This window comes from Globicephala melas, chromosome 16 (genome assembly GCF_963455315.2).
Source record: "Globicephala melas chromosome 16, mGloMel1.2, whole genome shotgun sequence".
Classification (NCBI taxonomy): Eukaryota; Metazoa; Chordata; class Mammalia; order Artiodactyla; family Delphinidae; genus Globicephala; species Globicephala melas.
This window is the reverse complement of record NC_083329.1, coordinates 80,633,565-80,655,139: the sequence shown is the minus strand read 5'-3', so window position 1 is coordinate 80,655,139 and position 21,575 is coordinate 80,633,565. Positions and strand designations below refer to the sequence as shown.

At 45.2% G+C, this 21,575-nt stretch overlaps 1 protein-coding gene across 2 annotated transcripts in view; it reads left to right on the top strand.

Moving 5' to 3' along the window:
• DISC1 (DISC1 scaffold protein) overlaps positions 1-21,575 on the top strand; it is a 348,149-nt gene that overhangs the window by 265,615 nt on the left and 60,959 nt on the right. For both annotated transcript variants that reach the window (XM_030839535.2, XM_060286270.2), the window contains exon 10: positions 10,092-10,152. In XM_030839535.2, coding sequence (XP_030695395.2) covers positions 10,092-10,152 — 61 coding nt within the window. The remainder of the gene's footprint in view (positions 1-10,091; positions 10,153-21,575) is intronic.

Here is a 21,575-nt window from a genome sequence, read left to right as displayed (position 1 = left end):
GCAGACTGCTGAGAAGCAGGTGAGGGCTAGGACCTGCTAGCAGGGGGCTGGGTTGAGGATGATGGGCCCCCAGAGGGAAGGGTGTCGGGCAGGGAGTCCCTGTGCCGGAGGAGGGGGACGTGGGTGTGATTCACGTAAGCGGAGAGGTTGATGTTAAAATCTTCCCCTCTCCCTCCCCGGCGCCACCCTGCCACAACCTGCCAGGCGCAAGTTATGTCCCAAGACGGTGCAGCAGGGCATCTTCAACCTGGGATACACGGTGTTGTCGGGGATCTGACCAGCTTAACACGGGCCAGTCCTTGCCCTGGAGCACAATCTGAGTTTCCCCACCCACGGTCTGGGATCTCTCTTCCAAGGGCAATAGCTCAGACAGACCGTCAGACTAGGATGGTTTTGTGTCAAATAGAGAGATTCCAGTTTCAGGCCTTTAATGGATGTAAAGCCTCTGCTTCAGAGGCAAAAGTAAATTCTTTCCTTCTGTGAAATGTGGATTTCCTTCATGGAATTCCTAAGTTATGTTCCCTAACAATTGGGCAGCAGTATTGCGCATTTGAAAAAACATAGACTCTGGAATAAAACCGAATGAACCTTTATTTTTTATTTACTCCTGGAATGAACTTCCTTCAGCCTGTCTCCTTATCCTCAAAAGGGACTTAGGGAGTTACCATGAGAATTAGAGATAATTCTCATAATAACGTACACAACTGAAAGCATCACACTGGCAGCCAGTGTGAGCTCACTCTCCTTAGCTTTAGAAGATCCAGGTCGGGGCGAGGGATAAATTGGGAGTTTGGGATTGGCCTATACACACAACTGTATATAAAATAGATAATCAACAAGGACCTACCGTAGAGCACAGGGAACTCTACTCAGTATTCTGTAATAACCTAAATGGGAAGAGAATCTGAGAAAGTATAACTGAAATCACTTTGCTGTGCACCTGAAACTAACACAACATCGTAAATCAACCATGCTCCAATATAAAATAAAAATTAAAAAAGATCAAGTGTGGATTTGGGCTTAAACTATTTTTAATACTAGTTGTTTAAGAAAATAGTGTTCCACTTTAAAAATAAAGTCCCCAATTCTATTCCTTGTCTGCCTTTTGAAAAGGACGAAGAGAAGTAAATCACGTGGGCATGTGTGAGGTGTGCGTGTCTTTGAGGGAAGGGAGGAGAGAGAATCACAGAACGTGAGTGTATAGTCTCAAACGGACACTCCCAGGCAAAACTAGTAAATAGACATTTTAAGCAACTTCCAAAATATTGTAAACGGGTCTCCAGGTCACAGCTCTTTCAAGGCTACGTGCTAGGAAGCAAGAAAGCAGACCGAAGGCCTGCCGTCAGCAGGGAAAGCTGGGAAGTCAGTGGGAGCGCGTGGCTGGCGAGGGTGTGTGAGTGAGGGGAGCTGCGGAGGGAGGCTGCATGGAACTGACAGTGTTAGCTTTTTTCCGCCTAGCTTTCCATACCGTGTGCCCTTGGTTTTCTTTTTGTCATTGAATGGTGCTGATTTATAGGCTGTGTGCTTCAAGGGCACGGGGAGATTGCATGTAGAGGCAGGTTTGAACAGGGAAAGTGAGAATTACTGTATCAGATGATACCCAATTAACTGGTGATAAGCACAGCAGGTCAAATTGGAAGTGGGGCTATATCTGTTACGTAGAGCAAGCGTTCACTATCTAGTTAATGTTTTTAAACCTCGGGGAGCTTCCTTCCTCACTCTCCTCCCTTTCCTCCTGCCCACGATTTCTTCCCGTCTAAGCAGGCATGGTTTCTACTGACATGAGTGTCCGGGTTAAGTCCCTGAGATGCACTCTGGGTTCAAGGGCGACAGGGCAGGGCTTCTGGCGGGGCAGCTGCGGCCAGACACCGTCACACAGCACAAAACGGTAGGAAGCAGTGGCATAAACATCAACACAGCCAAGAATAATTGCTTTTACTTTCTTCACGGACAACTGAATCATGTTAGGATATGCTCCACTTCTGAAAAGACTTTCCCACTCTCTGCCTTTGAAGTTACCGTAACGGGACAGCCCCACTCACCTTGCCCAGAGGAGAAAATCTGGACGAATTGTGAATCTCTGCTTCCACTTCCGAGAGTCGCCGTGACAGTGGTGATGGAGGCTTAGAGCCCGTGCCTTGGGACATTTGGACCTGCCCATCTCCTATAGCCCACCTCATCTTCCCTTGGTGTGGAATCATGCCCTACAGCGAGTAATCTACGTGTAAGCTTAGGGAAAAATGATTCAGAAATTATTGGGAAGGTAGAATGATATGGCGTTAAATGTCTGATATTCTAAAACGCAAATCTTATTTTATGTGCCATTGATGTTTTGGATTACGCACGCCTCTTCCGGCTTCAGCCAGCGTGGAAAATCCTTTAAGATCTCTGCTCAGTCACTTCCGCTGGGACTCATGCTTTATCCCCTCAAGCTGGGCTGAATCTCCTTCCGCGATGCTCCCAGAGTGACCGCTGCTTTACGTTTCTAGCATCGGACCAAACTCATTGCTTTTATTAGCTACCTATTTGTGTGACTGTCACCAAACCTGGTTTTCCCCGGGCGAAGGGTAGCATCACGTTCATGTCTGAAGCCGCAGTACCTAATGCAGAACCTAGCACGTGGTGGGCATTTCAGAAGCATTAGATAGATGTAAGAATGAGAGTCAGATACAACCCCAAAGAGACGCCTGCTCTTCGTTAGTGTTTATTAGCTCTGTAGGACCCATATCTGATCATTCTTCTTCTCTCTGCAAATCTCTTACCAACATCAGAGAGAACTGACAACACCACACGGAATGATGTCCTGCCGATGAGAAGTGAGTCCGTTGCTAATCTAGTGATGGTGTGTTCGTTTGGTTCCAACCCCAGCGGATATGCAGTGACAAGTCTAAAGCCTAGGAAGGATTATATCCTGTTTAATTCAGGATCTCTCTCTCGAGAGTTCTATGTAAATGACCGCTACACATAGTGATGGCAGAAGAATGCTGTGAACAACTCCATAGAGGCAAACAAAAACCTTGTAAAACCACATGAATTTGACATCTTATTATTGGGAGGAATGACCCAACCTGAATGTAAGCCTGGGAAAATTAGTAATTATTTTCTCATTGCAAACTACTTTGAAATCACCTTGGCCTATACAATATATATATAGATACACACACACGTATGCATATATGTACACACGTATATATGTGATATATGATACAAATATATTACACAATGGTAATGTATCTTATGCTGATATGTCAGCAGATAGATGATATAAATATATTACACAGTGGTAATGTATCTTATGCTGATATGTCAGCAGATATATGATATAAATATATTACACAATGGTAATGTATCTTATGCTGATATGTCAGCAGATAGATGATATAAATATATTACACAGTGGTAATGTATCTTATGCTGATATGTCAGCAGATAGATGATATAAATATATTACACAGTGGTAATGTATCTTATGCTGATATGTCAGCAGATATATAAATATATTACACAGTGGTAATGTATCTTATGCTGATATGTCAGCAGATATATGATATAAATATATTACACAGTGGTAATGTATCTTATGCTGATATGTCAGCAGATAGATGATATAAATATATTACACAGTGGTAATGTATCTTATGCTGATATGTCAGCAGATATATAAATATATTACACAGTGGTAATGTATCTTATGCTGATATGTCAGCAGATAGATGATATAAATATATTACACAATGGTAATGTATCTTATGCTGCTATGTTAGCAGTATTCTTCCCCACAGTTTACATGCTATTAGGTTTCCATTTGTTGGTGGCTGTTTTGTAATGGCCGGTGCTCCTTGTAACTCTGACTTTTACAGCAGTCTTTGGCCTCTCCTGAATTGATTCTCTTTGAACACCTGCTTCATTTTGCTGGTGGCTGAAGTTTCACATGTGTTTGTTCAGTGTGCATTTCCTCACTCCTGTTATTTAAAATTGCGGTTGTGTTCTCTAACAGTGGGGGCCCTGGGACTGTCCCTCACTAGCTGTGTGAGCTGGAATGATCCTCACTGCCCCTTTGTTTTTCTAACTGCAAAATGGGGATGATAATAACTGCTTCATAGGTACTATTATTGTGTGGCATTTAGAGCAGATGTTTTGAACAGTACCTGACGCGTAGGAAGTGCTCAATCGAATGTTAACTAGATTGATGTCATTAACTTGATATCAAGTATTTCTGCATATTGGGTTTCCAGTGTGACAGTCAAGATCACTTTGGTAGCAGCAAGGGTTCAGGCTGGTGTTTCCATCTTCAGTGTAAGATTTGAGTTGTGTAGCACCTCCTGTAACAGATCCTGCCAGACTTCAAGGTCACACAATTTTGTTCCATCCCACCTACTAAGACAATCCAACTGCAAGTCCATTTTTCCCATGTTGTTGGCCTACCTGGCTCTTCGTTAGTGCCGCTTTACTACTTCATCTCCTTGTGTGGTTTAATTACCCAGGTAAACAGAAGTCCTTCCGTTAACTCAAGCGGAAGAATAATACTTCAGATGTTCAAACGTTTCTCAGAATTCTAAAATTTCTCCTTTGTCTTTCACATCTTCCTTCTGGAAGATTTCACTAATGGGTGTTCATCTTGTCTAAATCTACCTTTGAAATCTGCTGGCTTATTTTCATAAAACGAGGTCAGACCTCACTTGGTGCTTAGGTTATCTTAGAAAAACGTCAATAAAACGGCTAACGTTAGACAAAATTTGTGATTGATGCTAAACTGATGAGGTCCCTTCAGCTTCCGTTTTCAAATTTGAGATCCTACTGTACCGATCTCATGACGCTGCCTTGTTAATTGAGGCGGGCCTGAAGTTCTTTGGAATCACTGCTTCATTCAATCTGAAGGCAAGGCTGCCTGGGTGTCACTCATTCCCTGTACTATTATCATGACAAATACTGCTGTCCTTTTATTATGCAAACAAAGGAGCTCATGCAATGAAACCTAGTCAGACCTGCTTCTACTTAACATTCTCCTACCTTCCTAGTTTATCCTGAAAAGGCTATTGCTGGGTAGCTTGGTAATTTCTTTTTTTTCGTTAGACTCATAGGGATACTTTTGGATCATCACTTATGATGAAGACTTACGGAAAATGTTGCTGTGCACTCCCAGGAGAAATCAATGTTAGCATCTCGCCCTACAGCGCTCTCTGGGCTCCTCGAGGCCGTATCTCTATTATACTTAAATAGTGCCTAGCGTAGTGTCTCGCATGAAGTGGGACCCAGGTTCCATTCCTGTAACGTTGATTTGTGTCTGTGCCATGCACTGCCATAAATGTTTTCGCAGTTTTGCTGTGTTTAATGATCAATCAGTTCTTGTTTAATTGGATTCATAAAACTATATGAAGTCCATTCTGATATTTTGGCCCGATTCTGGATATCAGATTCTCTTAGCATGAGGGGAGGAGGGGAAGTGTTCCTGCCTTTTCCACATCAAGATGCCCGGTGACCCCTGGTCTCCTTTTCCCTTTAGTACTCAGCTTCCCTCGGTACCATCCTTGGTTCTTGGAATCTTGCCTCACCACCACTGCCATTCCCTGGGTCCCTGCTCTAAGATGCTGGAGAAAGGAGGGAAGAGGAGGGCTGGTGATAAGGGAAGAAAGGATGAGCTCTGTTCTCAGTCAGTGTCTCCTCTGTGGGCGTATCTCTTAGGAAGTTGCATAGCTCTTAGGAAGTTAAAAACCTAAACTCCCCGTCTATGGTCTGGGTCTCTCTGGAAGGTTATGAGTCAACCCAGGAATATGTGAGCAAAGACTGGCCTGGGAGATGAGTCAGGATCCAGCGAAGGCAATCAACACAGCATCCTCTGCAGATGACAGCCTCCGGGCCAGTGGGCAAGATGTTCCTTGTGGGTCTAGCAGGTTACTAACTGGAGCGTCAAGTGCTTAGATGACTCAAGTACTTGGTGTCCGATTTCTTAACAAAATCATTCATAGGGTGTACCTCTGGATTATTTTAAACACGAGAATATGGCTGTCTTGTCCTCAAGGGAGGTGCTGTGAATTTTTGTCCCTTGCGTGAAAAGTGCTATCACAATATAATCATAGTTATATGGAATCACCAAGGGCTTCTTAAGTTACTCTCACTCCCTGCGTGATGACATCTCGTCTCCTTGCTTCAGTCGCCAGGGTCTTCTGAGGGTCCGTCTGCAGTCCAGAGCTTCTCTAGACTCATATATCCAACTCTATACTTGCCAGTCCTGCTGGATGTCTAATAAACCTAAATTTATCGTATCCAAAATTGGACTCTTTTTAAGTTTTTCGATTGCTTTTATTTTCTCCAGCTTTATTGAGGTATAATTGACAAATAGCGTTGTGAGATAAAGTGTACAACGTGATCGTGATGTGTGATATACATGGTGAAAGAGTTTCCCCTCATCAGGTTAATTAACACATCCATCACTTCACGTATTTATCTTTTTTTTTTTTTTTTTTTTGGCGGGGGGGACATCAGAGTTCTACTTTCTTAGCAAATTTCAATCCAAAATTAAAGTCCTGCTTGTCTCCCCAAACGGGTTTCACCGCCATCTTCCCTTCTCGGTTGATGGCGACTCTGTTTTTATTTCAGGGCAAAAACCTTGTGGTCATTCTCGACGTGGCTCTTTTTCACACATGCAAATGCAATCCGTCAGGAACTCCTGTTGTTTCTATTGTTTAACGTATACCTAAAATCTGCCTCATATCGCCGCCTCTGCTGACGCCCTGGTCTCAGTCCCCATCACCTCACCTCCTCCTACAGTCTGGTCTCAACACAGCAGCCACGAGCCAATTGCTTGCCATTCTTATGCAGTGCTTTCCCATTTCACTCAGAACACCCCAAATCCCGAGATGGCTTTCCAGTTACTACAGCTATAAAACTACTCACCCCCACAACTTAATGACTTACAACCATTTATTATGTGCACAAATTCTGTGAGTCAGGGGGTTCGACGGAGAGTAGCAGGGATGGCTTGTCTCCCTTCCGTGATGTCCGGGTCCCTCAGACTGAAAGGCCCAAATCATCTGAAAGCTCGCTCACTCACACGTCTGCGCACACACACACACACACACACACACACACACACTCACTCTGCATATCTGAGCACGCCCCTAGCACTGGGTCTTACCTTGTACCTTCTTCAGGATTTTATATGTGAAGACATTTTTATATAGATGTTTTTCCTTTTTTTTTCCCAAAACACTTTATACTTTTAAAAAAGCAATTCCTGGTGGCGTGTGCTCCCAACACTGCCTCCCACCTGTCCCCAGCCACGTGCTGGGCTTCTGGGTCCACAGTCCCGCCCAGGGTCTAGTGGAGGCCCAGCAGCAGCCATGGCAGGGTTGACTCTGCTGAGAGCGGCAGGGAGCCAGCCACCCTCTTCCTACCCTACCTCCCAGTAACCACTCCCTGCCCGGGGGCACCCACTCCCTGGGACTCTGGACGGAGGGACAGATGGACGGAGGGAGCTGTCCCCAGGACCCCACCTCCTCCTCTGAGGGGATGCAGGGCATGGATCTGCAGGACCTTCCCCCTGCAGCTGGCGTTTCTCTCCTGCTCTGTGAGCCTGCTTAACTGAATAAAATGTTGCGGCCAAAAAAAAAAAAAATGCGGGCTGTAGGCTGAGCCCTTTGCCCCGGCGGCCGGGAGCCAGAACAGCTCCACACAGCCTCTCGTGTGGCTTGGGCTTCCCCACGGCATGGCGGCTGGGTTCCCGGGAGGAGGAGCCAGGCAGGAGCTGGACCCTAGCCTCAGAAGTTAAACAGCATCCTTCTGCCACGCGCAGCTGGGGGAACAGTCCTAGCCTGTTCAGGTTCAAGGGGAGGGAAATAGGTTTCCCTGTTTGATGGACAGTGGCCAAGTTCTGGAAGAGCGTATGGGGCCAGCAATATTACTGTGGCCGTGTTTGGAGATAGAGTCTGCTGCAGTGCCCTGCGTGATTGGACCTGAGCTGTTTCTCTGCCCTCATCGCTTCTCCCCAGGGAACGTTCTGCTCTGGCCACATGTTGGTGAGACACTCAGGCAGACTCCTGCCCTGGCTGGCCGGTCTGCGTCTCTGCCCTTCCCGGCGTACTGCTCACATGCTCTCCCCGCCGTCTCCATGCTTTTACTCAATGTCACCTTCTCAACGAAGCCTGCCCTGAGCACTCTGCAGCCCCACTCTGACCCCCTTCTCTTGATGTTGTGAAACAGCATGTCTGGTTGGGATATTCTGAGTCTGCAGTACTTATTCCAGGTGAACCAGTGAGATCTCTGCTCTGAAGGACCACATCCCCGTGACTAAATCCCCATGCTGGCACACGACCTGACTCATAGTAGGAGCTGACAACACATACTTAACGGATTTATTTGGAGAAAAAACTTAGCAAACCTTAACTTGTAGCTTAGGCAAGCACAGATCAATAAGAGATCAACTTCAACAGTTCCTTTCACTGTATGTATCTCTGTTTTAACTATCATCAACGAATTAACCAGAACTTTTGTTGTCATTTCCATCTAAATATTTGGTTTCTTTTCTTTTCTTTTTATTTTTTTTTAACAAAGAGAAAAGTACTAGATTTATTCAAGTATTCTGTCAACATTTGTTGAGAAACTAGTACAGACAAATGCTATTCAAAGTACTGGAGGTACAGCATTGAGTAAGACCGACAGCATCCCAGTTCTTACGGAGCTTACCTTGTAGTGGGAATAAATAGACAATAAAAAGCATATAAACAAACAAACAAAAAACAGGTAGTGGTAAATGTTTTGATGAAAACAAAACAGAGTGGTCTGAGAGTGTGGATTAAGAGTAGCTTAATTATTCTTGAAAATTAATTACAGTGCCTTATTAAATAACTTCATGTAACTCCAACTGAAGCAGAATAATCAGTTTAATCATAGCCTTTTAATAATTGTCTTACTGATTCATTGATAAGGTGTGTTTTCCCCCATCGGAAAGGTCATCAGTTTGGCTTTTGTATTCTTAGAGCAGTATTTCCCAAAATGGGATCAATGAAGTACTGTAGTTCCTGGGAATATTTGGTTTCTTGATGAGGAATTTCAAGGTACTTTTTCCAGTTTCCAATACAGCCCCTGTCCCTCACCCCACACATACATGTTGACCAAGGTGGGGTCCTGAGTGTCCCCCAGGCGGACACTCAGGGCTGAGAGCCAGGCAGCATGCTTTCCATGTACCCCAACTTTTGGGTGTTCATGAGCCCTTCAGCACAAATTACCTTTGAGAATGAAGGTTGGAATAAAAAGAATGGTAAATATCACAATGGCCGTAATACCGGTGAGGACAGAAAGGGTACAACATCAATAGGTTACCGCCACCATCCTCCAGAGGCATCTCTGCTGGCCGCTCTTCTGGGGCTGGAAGTCCCATCTCGTTCGGGGATCACCTGCAGACCAAGGCACTTTCACCCCTCACAGGAGGAGGAAACAGAGGGTGTCAGAGCTTGTCCCAAAGGTACCAGATCTCTTCTACATTAGCAAAGTGCCTCTTTGACCCAATGGGCCATAAGAGTCATCTATTCCTTCAGTGTTCGGTGGTTATGAGGCACTGAGTTTACCTCTAGTAGAAGCTGATCTCACAGCTTTGGGAGCTGAGTAGTTGATGTCAGCTCACTGGCTGCATCCGGTTCCTGTTTGTTTTTCAACGGAAGGGTCTGTAATCCTCAGGTAGCATCGGTGAGGTTCTCTGGTTAAACCACAGGATGGGGTGTTCTTCTCTCTCTCACTCTTTCCCAAACTCCCAAACTCCCAAGCCTTTGGCTACCAGGTGGGAAAAGTGAGGGGCACAGAGCACAACGGGATCCACGCCAGGCACCGGTTAAGCTGCCTTTGAAAACACGTAGTGAAAGGCATCATACCCTCGATCCCCGGCTCCGACTCCGGCAGTGCCTGGAGGCCTCAGACCCCTTCCAACGCATCCCTCCAGGCAAGCCGTCCAATGGATTCGAGTGTTTTCCAAACATAGGATGTTATCATTACTAGCGGCTCAACTGTAATCCTTCGGGTTTGGGCTTTTAGTTGAGCAGTTCTGGGTTTTGTTCAATCTCTGACTCCAGTTGCATCAATTTCGGATTTTTGTTTTGCAGAAACCAGTGTGAAGGTGAATACTATGAAGTACATGGAAATGCTTGAGGATAAACTGCACAGGTAGGGATGGTAACTTCTTCATTACAGACTCCATGGCACGTCTGGATTCTTTATTATATCAGAATTTGGTGAAAGCAAAGAAAAAGGCTAGCCAATTTCTACAATAAATTAACAAAGAAAAATACAAGAAAAGAAGTCCTTTGAATCCTGTAACAGAAGAAGCAGGTGCCGTACAGACATCTCCCAGAGCTTTTCTCTTTTTATAAAAAGTAAGTAGATTAAGATGTTGAAAAGCGTCCGGGGAGATCACAAGATTGTTTTCATGTTTCCTAAGAAGAAGAAGAATCTTCTTGGTATGTTAAATTCAGAAATCATGGCTTGGTCTGTCTTTCTCTTCTTTGAAATGTCTGAAGTGGATGTCATGGGTTTTGACCCAGCTTATCTACGTTTTAGAACAATATAAGAATGCACATCTTAGGTTCTGTTTTGAATCCTGAATCAAAACAAGTGTGAAAAATTCTTGTGCCTTTTTTTTTAAACCCAATTAGGAATTCAGGTTTGAGGAACATTAGGGATGCTGCATCGTGTCAAGGTGTTTCTGGTTTTTGTGGATGGGTACTCGTGAAAATAAATCCCAGCCACCAGGATCTGTTCCTAATTAAGGAAAGTAGGAAAATGTACTGTGTGCTTTGCTCCCTGGGACGCGTTTAGCTCTATGGAAAATGTTCTGCTACTACTTTGGAAATTGTTAAATAACTCTTTAAACAGGCTATGCCTTAAACCTTTGTCTGCCAGGGTAACGCCATCGGCTAAAATACCGCTTCTCCCTTAAGAGATATTAAGGGGAGCTGCCTAGCTGAGCTCTGCTCCACAGGGCAGGTGAGGTGCTGCAGGGTTGATTCTAATGCTTGGAAAGCAAGTTCTTCCAACCACTGACTGGTATTGCCCTGAGCCCTGTGCCCTAGATGTGGGGAGGAACCTCAACGAAGGTGGCCTGGAGCAGGTGTGGGGTGAGAGGGCTTGCAGGTAGAAGGCATCCTCTAAGGAATTGTCTCTCCTCCTTAGAAAGTAGGGCACTCCGCTGGGTCAGGTGCACTGCCCTGAGGCTGGTGTCCTCCTCTACCGCGTGTTCTGCCGGGCCAGGTTTCTGCACATCCCTCTTGATCTGAACTCTGCTTACCGTGTTTTAGCCGTAAGCATCCCACACGCCCTGCGTTCTGTTAGGTGAGTGGGTGGCAGGTTGGAGCTGTGAGACGTGGGTATAGGTAGAGAAGTTCCCCTTTACATAGCAGCTCTATCACTTATCAGCTACCTAACCTCAGGTAAGCATTCACCTTCAATTTCTTTATCTTTAAACAGAAGGGTGGGTACCTACCTTCCAGGTGTGTGCCTTTTATTATCCGCTGTCTATAGAGCACCCTCATAGTCAGCTGTCAGCCAACCTTCGTCCCCTGCATCTCCTGCTGCTTCTGATCTTTGCTGTCCTGATCGTCAGAGCTGGCTGAACAGTCATGCCCAGAACTCATCCTTTTCCCTCCAAGCCAGGCCCCTGTGCTGTGTATGCAGTCCAGGGAACGCCACCCCCCGCCGCACCTGTTGAGGCCCTCCCACCTGGTGCCTGTGTGGAACCAGGACTCAGGTTCACTGCGCTTTCCCTCATCTCCCCCTTGGAGTCAGTCTGTAGTCCTGCCACTTAGGCCCCTGCAAGCATCCTCCAGCCCACCTGCGTTCACCACGCTAGGGCGGGTCTGTCTTCTCTCGCTGAATGGCCGTGAGGACTGCTTTCTCCATTTTTCTCCGTACAGTGTTGCCCTTTCCATTCCATTCTCCGGGTGATCTCCAGTGAGCATCTTAAAGTGCACATCTGGTCGTTGTGCTTCCCCATCCCCTGAAGGATAAAGCCTAAATGTCCCACTGCAGCTCATGCGTTCTTCCACGTGGCCTCTGTGGGTCCTTCGGAATCAACCATCACCACCCGTCACTGCCCTACTCCAGTCCTACTGATTCTCGTATGTTTCTCAATGCCACTGTGGCTTTTTTCGAGAGAGAAACTCATTTAGAAGGGAAAATGGTCAAGGGATTATTGTTCTGGGAAGTATTAGGTTGAACCGTGTGAAATTACTGATATCAGACCATTTCGACCTAGAAAGATGGCGCTCGTTTACGGCGCAGCCCAGTATTTAGCGATCTGGAGTAATCTTCAGGAGGTCCGATGCTACGGCCTGAGACGGGCCAGTGTCCTTCCCCACGGCGCGCTGGCCCGTGCATGGATGTGCGGGCTTTCACCTCTCCCTTGGCATGTGCCCCTGGGGGCCTCTCCCAGCTCAGCCCTGACCAGCCCTCCATGTGTCTAAGCCTCGTGCCTCCTTCAAGTTTTAGACGTCTCCTCTTTGAAGCCTTCCATGACTCCCCAGGACTGAGTCATGTGCTTGCACTGAATTATTCTTCTTGCTTTCAAAGTGCTTCACGTCAGGTGTGGAAGATTATGTCTGTCTTGTTCAGGATGTATCCTCAGTGATTTGATAGGTCTGAACAGGGTAGGTGACAAACAATATTTGCTGAATGAATGATTGAATAGATGACTGAATGAATGCAGCCAATCTGTAGACAGCCCGGTCTCGTTTCCATCACCTCTCCAGCCAGTGTGGTTGCGTGACTCACGTAGGTTCGTTACTTGGGATCCGTCAACAGTCTCCGGGGACCAGGATGGTGGCTGGCCCATCCTCCAGCCTACTTCCTGAGGGCTCTTTCCATTGCTGTTTCAAGCTGTGAGGAGGTCTGCCTCAGATTTGTTTGAACTGCCGTGCTGAAACCACCCAAATAGAGAGGAGATAAGGCAGCAGGCTCTGTAACCCCTGGGCCGTGGGTAGAAGGGCAGACAGAGGCTGGGAACTGCTGCGCCCTGAGGTGCGCGCAGGGGCGTTATTGCTGCCTTGGAGCGGGAGGCCAGCCTGGAGGCGGCGGAAGTGTGGTGAGTGCCGGGCTCTCCTTCCTGGGACAGAACTGCCCTTCCCAGCAGGCCTGAGGCGTGACGGTGGCACGATGCTGCCTCAGTCATGTTTCTTTTCAAGAGGATCAACATCTTGAAACACAAAACCAGTCTTTAGCCCTTGGTGGTTGGCATCATGGTAGCTGCTCAATTAATATTGCGAGATGTTGACGAAAGCAAGGTGATAGGTGCCGATGAAGATCTTTGTTATTTATTTGCACTGTCTGGAGCATCTCTGGGCCTTACGGGGGTTTAGAAGGAGAGTTGCTGAGAATTGACTAAAATGCTTATTTCCCGTTAGAAAGTTGTTGAGGACACACTTGATCGTCAGTGCCACGGCGAGCTTTAGATCTGGCTAGTCATGATTTTGGAGACCAATCTAAATGACAACAATATCTTTGTTGAGACCTGGAGACTCAAGTACTGAGACAAACTGGGGTGGGTTCAGTGTCTCCCTCTCTATCAAAAAAGTCAAATGAATTAGAAATTAGGAAGTAACTGATGCTATCAGCAGCTCACAAGGATCTCCTGCACGGTACGGAACAAAAAAGTGGGCAGATATTAAATAGGGGCTTCTAGTATATAGTAAACAAAGATTTGCCTTTTAATAATCTGAGTTATATAAAAAAGGAAATTTCCCTCTAAGTTTGAATGTTCGTCAAAAAGGTTTTTACAAAACCTGATTTTTAAAACCATGATTTCATTTGCTATCAAACAATGTTAAGGCTGCCAAATATTTGATGTACTTAAAAGTATCTCAATTATGTTATTTTATGTACTCAGGGTATCTATTCAGTCAAGTATAATTGTAAATAGATCAATAGTAAAATCGTTATTTGTAAATTACACCCATAAACTCTTTATTTCTTATACAGGAGAATAAATATAGACATATATACACCTATGCATGTATACATCCACTTCCACATGTATAAACACGCAAACTTGCAATTGAAAAATAAACATTTCACAGTTACTCTATTTATTTTGAAAATTCCCCTTTTTAAAATTAATTTTTGTTGGAGTAGAGCTGCTTTATCACGTTGTGTTAGCTTCTGCCGTACGGCAAAGTGAATCAGCTCTATGTATACATATATCCCCTCTTTCTCAGGTTTCCTTCCCATTTAGGTCACCACAGAGCACTGAGTAGAGTTCCCTGTGCTCTACAGTATGTTTCATTAGTTGTCTATTTTATTTTATTTATTTATTTTTTTGGTACGGGGGCCTCTCACTGCTGTGGCCTCTCCCGTTGCGGAGCACAGGCTCCGGACGCGCAGGCTCAGCGGCCATGGCTCACGGGCCCAGCTGCTCCGCGGCATGTGGGATCTTCCCGGACCGGGGCACGAACCCGTGTCCCCTGCATCGGCAGGCGGACTCTCAACCACTGCGCCACCAGGGAAGCCCCTAGTTGTCTATTTTATACATACTATCAATAGTGTATATGTGTCGGTCTCAATGGAAAATTCCCCTTCAGTAACAAGGCATTGAATGGAAGTTCGTGGATCGGGAGGAGGTGACATTCTCTCCTTTACATCCAGCCTTACGATCAGGGAGTGACTTAGAGGCTGGGGAGAAGCTGGCTTATTATCTCTCTATCAGTGAGGGGCAGAGAAGCAACAGACCGCTGGCAAATACACCTTGTTCTCAAGAAGAAAATGAACCGATGGAAAAAATAATCCAAGTTGTAAGTTAGATGCATGTACGTTGCTTCTCCTCGTTTCTACAAAGGAGTTGGGATTTGTGGATGTTTTCCCCACCTGTTTCAGGGATGTCCCGCCTTCCCCTTATCTACAGCCAGAGAGCCCGGAGGGTGGCTGCGGTCAGTTACAGGGTCGTGATCATTCCACAGACCCACTCCCTCGCTGCTTTCCTTTCCATTCCCGCCGCTGCTACCTTTGACTTGAGTCAGTAAAGCATCTTACAGCCTCCCTTCTGGGCTCACACGGTTTCAGCGCACTGTTCACCTGCAGCCAGGACGACTTCGTTACCGTCCTGCTTACAATCCTTCTAGGCTCCTTTGCGTCCACCATAAACCCCACAGTCCTCATCAGGCCCCCAGTCTCCCCGTGAAGGGGCTCCAGCCTACTGCCACCTCGTCTCTGGGGTCCCCACCCTCACTGGGTGCCCGGTGCCCCAGACTAGCCTGTGCTTTCAGTTCCTTAATTCACGCCCCCAGCAGCTCCTTTGGGGAGCCCTCCCCTTCCCAGCTCCTGGGTGCACGCTCACCTCACGGCTCAGCACCGTATCTTCTCTGCAAAGCCTCTCTGGTTTCCTCCTGCTTCCTTCTTGGTTCTCACAGTAGGAGCCACTGACAACAGTCTGTTGCACTGACTTCTGTCTGCTTCCGTTGGACTGTGAGATCCTTGAGGACGCTCACTTGCTCTGTGTTCCAAGTGGCTGGCATGCTGTCTGGCACAATTTCAATAAAATTATATTTAATGCAAGAATGAATGGAGAGGGCTTCCCTGGTGGCGCAGTGGTTGAGAGTCCGCCTGCCGATGCAGGGGACGCGGGTTCGTGCCCTGGTCCGGGAAGATCCCACATGCCGTGGAGCAGCTGGGCCCGTGAGCCGTGGCCGCTGAGCCTGCGCGTCCGGAGCCTGTGCTCCGCTACGGGAGAGGCCACAACAGTGAGAGGCCCGCGTACCGCAAAAAAAGAAAAAGAATGAATGGATAAATAGCCATTGTATCTTGAAATGTTATTTTCAACTGTTTGATTCAAAAAGTCAAGGCAGCCTAAGAAGATGTAATGCTCCAGAAATCCATTTGTCTTGACATCAGATCTCAGTGGGATATAATAGAAAAGGGAAAAAAAAATCTACTCTTAAAGAGCTTTCTCCACTTCTTACCCCCGAGGTTTATTGTTTCTGGAGGTAGTACTTAAGCCTGATATTTTGGCCCTGCTCATTTTTCCTTACAGCTGAACCGTGCTTGAATTTCTGTTTTTTCAATTATTATTATTTTTTGGTTATATTTGTTCACTTGTTTTATTTTTTAGATTCCACATAAAAGTGAAAACATATGGTATTTATCTTTCTCTGTCTGACTTAAATCACTAAGCATAATACCCCCCAGGTCTATACATTTTGCAAATGGCAGAATTGCATTCTTTTTTATGGCTGAGTAATATTCCGTTGTATATAGAAGATGTGGTATTTATTTTCTCAAGTATTCGTATTCTCTGGTAGCCATTTTTCTCAAAGAGGCAAAAGGAATATTCAAAAGTCTTGTAGATGGCTTACGCTGTTTACTGATCCTATGTTATATCTTGTATCTAACCATTGTACCGGAGAAATTTATTACTGTCTAATGGCCAGCTCACATCTCTGGCTCGTGGGCACCAAGCCCTCCACCCTAAGGCTCCATTTAAACTCACAGAGTCTCTTGTATGCATGACTGATGGGAAAATTTCTCTTTTTTTTCCCTAGCATTTTTTCTAAGGTTAAACATAAAAACTGCCACAAACTATAGGCACAGTTTAGTGGATTATAGGTGATTTCTGTTTCTTTGTGCTCTTCTGTATTTCTCAAGCACGTTTTTTTTTTTTTGTTTTGGAATGTGCATCATACTTTCATAATCAGAAAAGAAAACAAAAATCATTAAAGTCTGTTTTGACTATAGAAATAGAGACTTTCTCAGAGGTCTTCTTAGCTTTAGAGGAAACTATTAAAAACTCATTGGTCTTACCTGAAATTTACTTAGAGACATATATTTTTCTAAAGGTGATTTTGTTCTTTTTTTTTTTTTAATTTATGTTTAGTTTCTCATTATCTTGCAGTTTCAATATGGACAGCCTGCCACGAAATGGTAGCTCAGGGGACTCACTGCTCAGTGACCAGCAGGGTGTAAGCAGGGAGGGAGAGCCGTGGTGGCTGCTGCCTGGGCACCATCACCTTCCCAGCTGGTCTGTCTGGACGGCTTTGCCTTCAGCCCAGAAACCAGCAAGGCCTGAGAGGCACACAGCTTCCTGGAGTTGAGAGTACTTGTTGGGCAGTGCTGTCCTGACCTTCTGTCTAAGTCGGCACAGTGTACCATATGGATGACATCAAGAGACTAAGGCACCGTTTCTCTGCCCAGAGGACGTGCCGTCTAGAGTGGGAGCAGTGCGCTGCCCAGAGTGTGCCTCAGAGGTCAAGGTCTGTCCCCTCACCGAAGGCACCTGGAGCCGGTCAGTCATGACTACAAGCAAGTGTTGATGACCACCTGCCCACGATCTCAGGAAGATGGGAATGAGGGCTGAAGATGGGGTCCCTGGAACACTAGTTTCCAAGGCAGCTGCCTATGAGGCGGCCCACTAGGATGTGGGAAGAACATTTTAGAATTTCTGCTTTACTTTTTCATTTCACTCATTTAAGGTTTGACCTTGAACCTGTTTATATATGTGTGTAGTAGTACATGCATACAATTTGTGAAACAAAAATCAGAGCGCATGGCTGTAATTTTCTCACTGATGAGACAGTGCTGACATTAACACTCGCTTGTTTTCCGATGACTGAATCAGATGTCACGTGCAGCGTGTGACCAGCCTATGCAGCAGCTGTCTTTGTCTTCACGTCCACAAAGGAAAAAAAGGAGTTCATTGTCTAACAGAAGAGTTGGCACTCACGCACAAAGAAGATGAAAGAGGCAGAGACATGAAGAGGGAATGGGCAGAGTTACAAAAGGCGCGGGGGAGAGGGAGTTTACAGCGTGGAGCTATTGGTAACTTCAGGCCGGAATTCCCGAGCCTTGTTCGGGTGTGCGGCCCTTAAAAGCATAACAGCTGAAAGCCCTGGAGGCTGCTTCTCCCAGGGGTACATTCCAAACTTGACCGAGCTGTGCTTCCCGGCAGCCTGGAGGCTGCACACCAGCACCCCAACAGGCGTTTAACGATGAGTAGAATTCTTTGGGATCCCATATAGAATGTTCTTTATTCCGAATTATGCCAGGCGATTTCGACGTTTCGGTGCACCTGGAACAACCCACATTGACCTTATTTTGAAAACTGCCGGGGGAAGTGACTATAAGAAATGGCGGCCAGGAGATAAGCGACCAAGCGCGGGTGGACACCTGCTTCTGTTTTCCGCATTTTTATTGTATTGTTTTGCTGCTGACCCAGGCGTCCCTTCTCCCCTCTTAGGAGGCACGAGCCAGACACGTTAGTACCTCCCCAGACCCCGCTGCTTCTCTGGGAGACCAGAGCCTCGCTCACCCTGACTTCACAGCCTCAGCCCCGTTTTTTCTTCCTCTGCGTCTCAGAAAGGCAGATTCTCAGCTTCTTTCTTTTCCCTCCTCTGTTTGGCGTGACCCTCCTGCGTTCACCTCTGTTCTCAGCTGGGAGCTATTTGTATTTGTGCCAGCTCTCTCTGTCTCTCTGTCTTTCTCCCTGTCTCTCTCTCTGTTTCTCTCTGTGTGTGTCTCTCTGTCTCTGTCACTCTGTCTCTCTGTCTCTATCTCTGTCTTTCTATCTCTCTCTGTCTTCCTGTCTCTCTGTCTCTCTCTGTCTCTATCTCTCTCTTTCTTTCTCTCTGTCTCTCTATCTCTCTCTGTCTCTGTCTCATTAGCAGAAGGAGACGTTCAGGATGCAGAGGCTGGAAGTACATCAGCCCTTTTCATCCCCTCCCGATAAGCCATCTCTCTACTGGGTTGACTCCTGTCTGTCCTTTCAGACTCTGTTGAGGAGGTATAGCCCACAGGGACTTCTCTGTCCTCTGGCTCCTGTCCTGTCTCCCGTCTGCTTCTCGCCTGCCCTTTGATCGCACTGTCTTGGGACATGAATTTTCCTTTTATGTCCCTGTTCTGCCTTCTCACCTCAATTGCCCACTCAGGGCTCAGTCCTTCCACCCAGGAGATACTGTGGCTTCATCCATTGTTGGTCTTTTGCCGCAAGTCCACATTTCCTTCTAAAGCTGGATAAATTGATCCTACACATCATGTACATGAAAGCCTTTGTGAAAATATTCGTTGTTAGATTTTCCCACTTTTGAATATTGAAGAAATTTGGCTATACTGTCTAATTTTCCAGGGGAAACAAGGATCTAAAATACTATTTTGAAATTCAAACTGATAAGAAATCTTAAAGCAGTTAATTCTACAAAGGTCTACATAACCATTAATTTAATATGTAACCATTGATTGTTCACATTTCATTTTTAATCTTATTTCATCTTATAACAGAAAATCCTTCAGTATACTTAAAATAATAATGGTTAAACATATAAAAATACATACTTACAGAAAAATAATACATAAAATACAAGAAGATGGCATGAATTTAGAAAGTAGGAAAAAAAAGAAGGAAAAACAAGGGTAGGGAAAATATTGGTAACATTTGTATAGGGATTAGAGTCACCACCACAGCCGTTTTCTATTCTAGACATTAAGTATGACTGATACGTATATAAAACTAAGTAATGTTTGAAAAAGTTTATGTGAATGGTAGAATTTATAGTAAACTTTGGAGGTCTGCATTTGCGCTACCGTTCACTACAATACTTTCCATTCTCTAAGAACTCTAGTAATGAATTTTTACTCAGAAATAACTTTTTCCCCTGAAATGTTCAGTTAATGATGAGTATAGTTTCCGGAACATAGTTGATTTACAATGTGTTAGTTTCAGGTGTATAGCAAATTGATTCAGTTATATATATATATATATATATATATATATATATATATTCATTTTCAGATTCTTTTCCATTATATATTATTACAAGATATTGACTATAGTTCCCTGTGCTGTACAGTAGGTCCTTATTGGTTATCTATTTTATATATAGTAGTGTGTATCTGTTAATCCCAAGTTCCTGATTTATCCCTCCCCCACTTTCCCCTTTGGTAACTATATGTTTGTTTTCTATGTCTGTTAGTCTATTTCTGTTTTGTAAATAAGTTCATTTGTATCCTTTTTTTTTAGATTCCACATATAAGTGATATCATATGATATTTTTCTTTCTCTGTCTGACTTCACTTAATATGATAATCTCTAGGTCCATCCATGTTGCTGCAAATAGCATGATTTCAATCTTTTTTATGGCTGAGTAGGATTCCATCGCATATCCGTACCACATCTCCTTTATCCACTCATCTGTCGATGGGCATTTAGGTTGCTTCCATGTCTTGGCTATTGTAAATAGTGCTGCTATGAACATAGGGGTGTAGGTACCTTTTTGAATTATAATTTTGTCCAGATATATGCCCAGGAGTGGGATTGCTGGGTCATATGGTAACTCTGTTTTGCTGGGTCATATGGTAACTCTAGTAAGGAACCTCCATACTGTTCTCCATAGTGACTGTACCAATTTACATTCCCACCAATAGTGTAGGAGGGCTCCCTTTTCTCCACACCCTCTCCAGCATTTATTATTTGTAGACTTTCTGACCAGTGAGAGGTGACACCTCACTGCAGTTTTGATTTGCGTTTCTCCAATAATTTGTGGTATTGAGCATATCTTTATGTGCCTGTTGGTCATCTGTATGTGACAAGACAGATTTTTGACTGCAGCATCAGAACTAAAAGTGTGGACCAAAGGTCTTGGTCATCTGGCATCATTTTCTGTCACTGATATTTCAACCCTTCATCGGACGTGGGGCTGTTCTGAAAAGATGGCCTGAAAAATAAAAAAGATGGCCGTGATCTTGTCTAATAGCAAATAGGAGATTGACTATTAAAACAGAAGGCTCTGCTAACAGACTCCCCTGTGGTTTGTCCAGTTCCTCCCAAAGCGTGTGTTTTAAAGCAATGATATGATCATTCTGCCCACTGAGATCAATTAAGAAATCAACCAGTATTTAAGGAGGCCTGAGGCCTGGCAAGATGCCCAGGGATTCCTCTTTCTTTACTCCGTTTGGTTTAGGTGGTGGAAAGCCATTCCATTGCAATTACTATGTAAACCTGAACTTGGGGAGGCCGTCGAGTGGACGTTCTGTCCACTGTGCTCTGGGGGCCCGTGTGCCCTTGTCCCCCAGATATGCCAGTGTGCTTCACGATGTGCCTGTTTCAAGGGGCCTGTCACATTCTTAAAAAGGCGATAATGACTAATCAATACGGAATGTCCAAACTAAGATGATTTTTTTATTATTATTATTATTTTTTTGCGTTACGCGGGCCTCTCACTGTTGTGGCCTCTCCCGTTGCGGAGCGCAGGCTCCGGACGCGCAGGCTCAGCGGCCATGGCTTATGGGCCCAGCCGCTCCGCGACATGTGGGATCTTCCCGGACCGGGGCACGAACCCGTGTCCCCTGCATCGGCAGGCGGACTCTCAACCACTGCGCCACCAGGGAAGCCCTAAGATGATTTTTACAAGCTCAAGAGAAACCATATAGCTTGAGTGTTTTTGATGCATTTTGGCAGGGAGTTGAGAAATCTTAAAGAAAAATTAATTGCTGTATCAATGGAAACCCCAGCAGGTAGATATCCAATTTGTCATTAATTAAAATGAGAAGACGTTTAACGATTTAAGGAAGCGTTGTCAAGATTGTGTGATAGTTTAATTTGCTAACATGGGATGAACCTG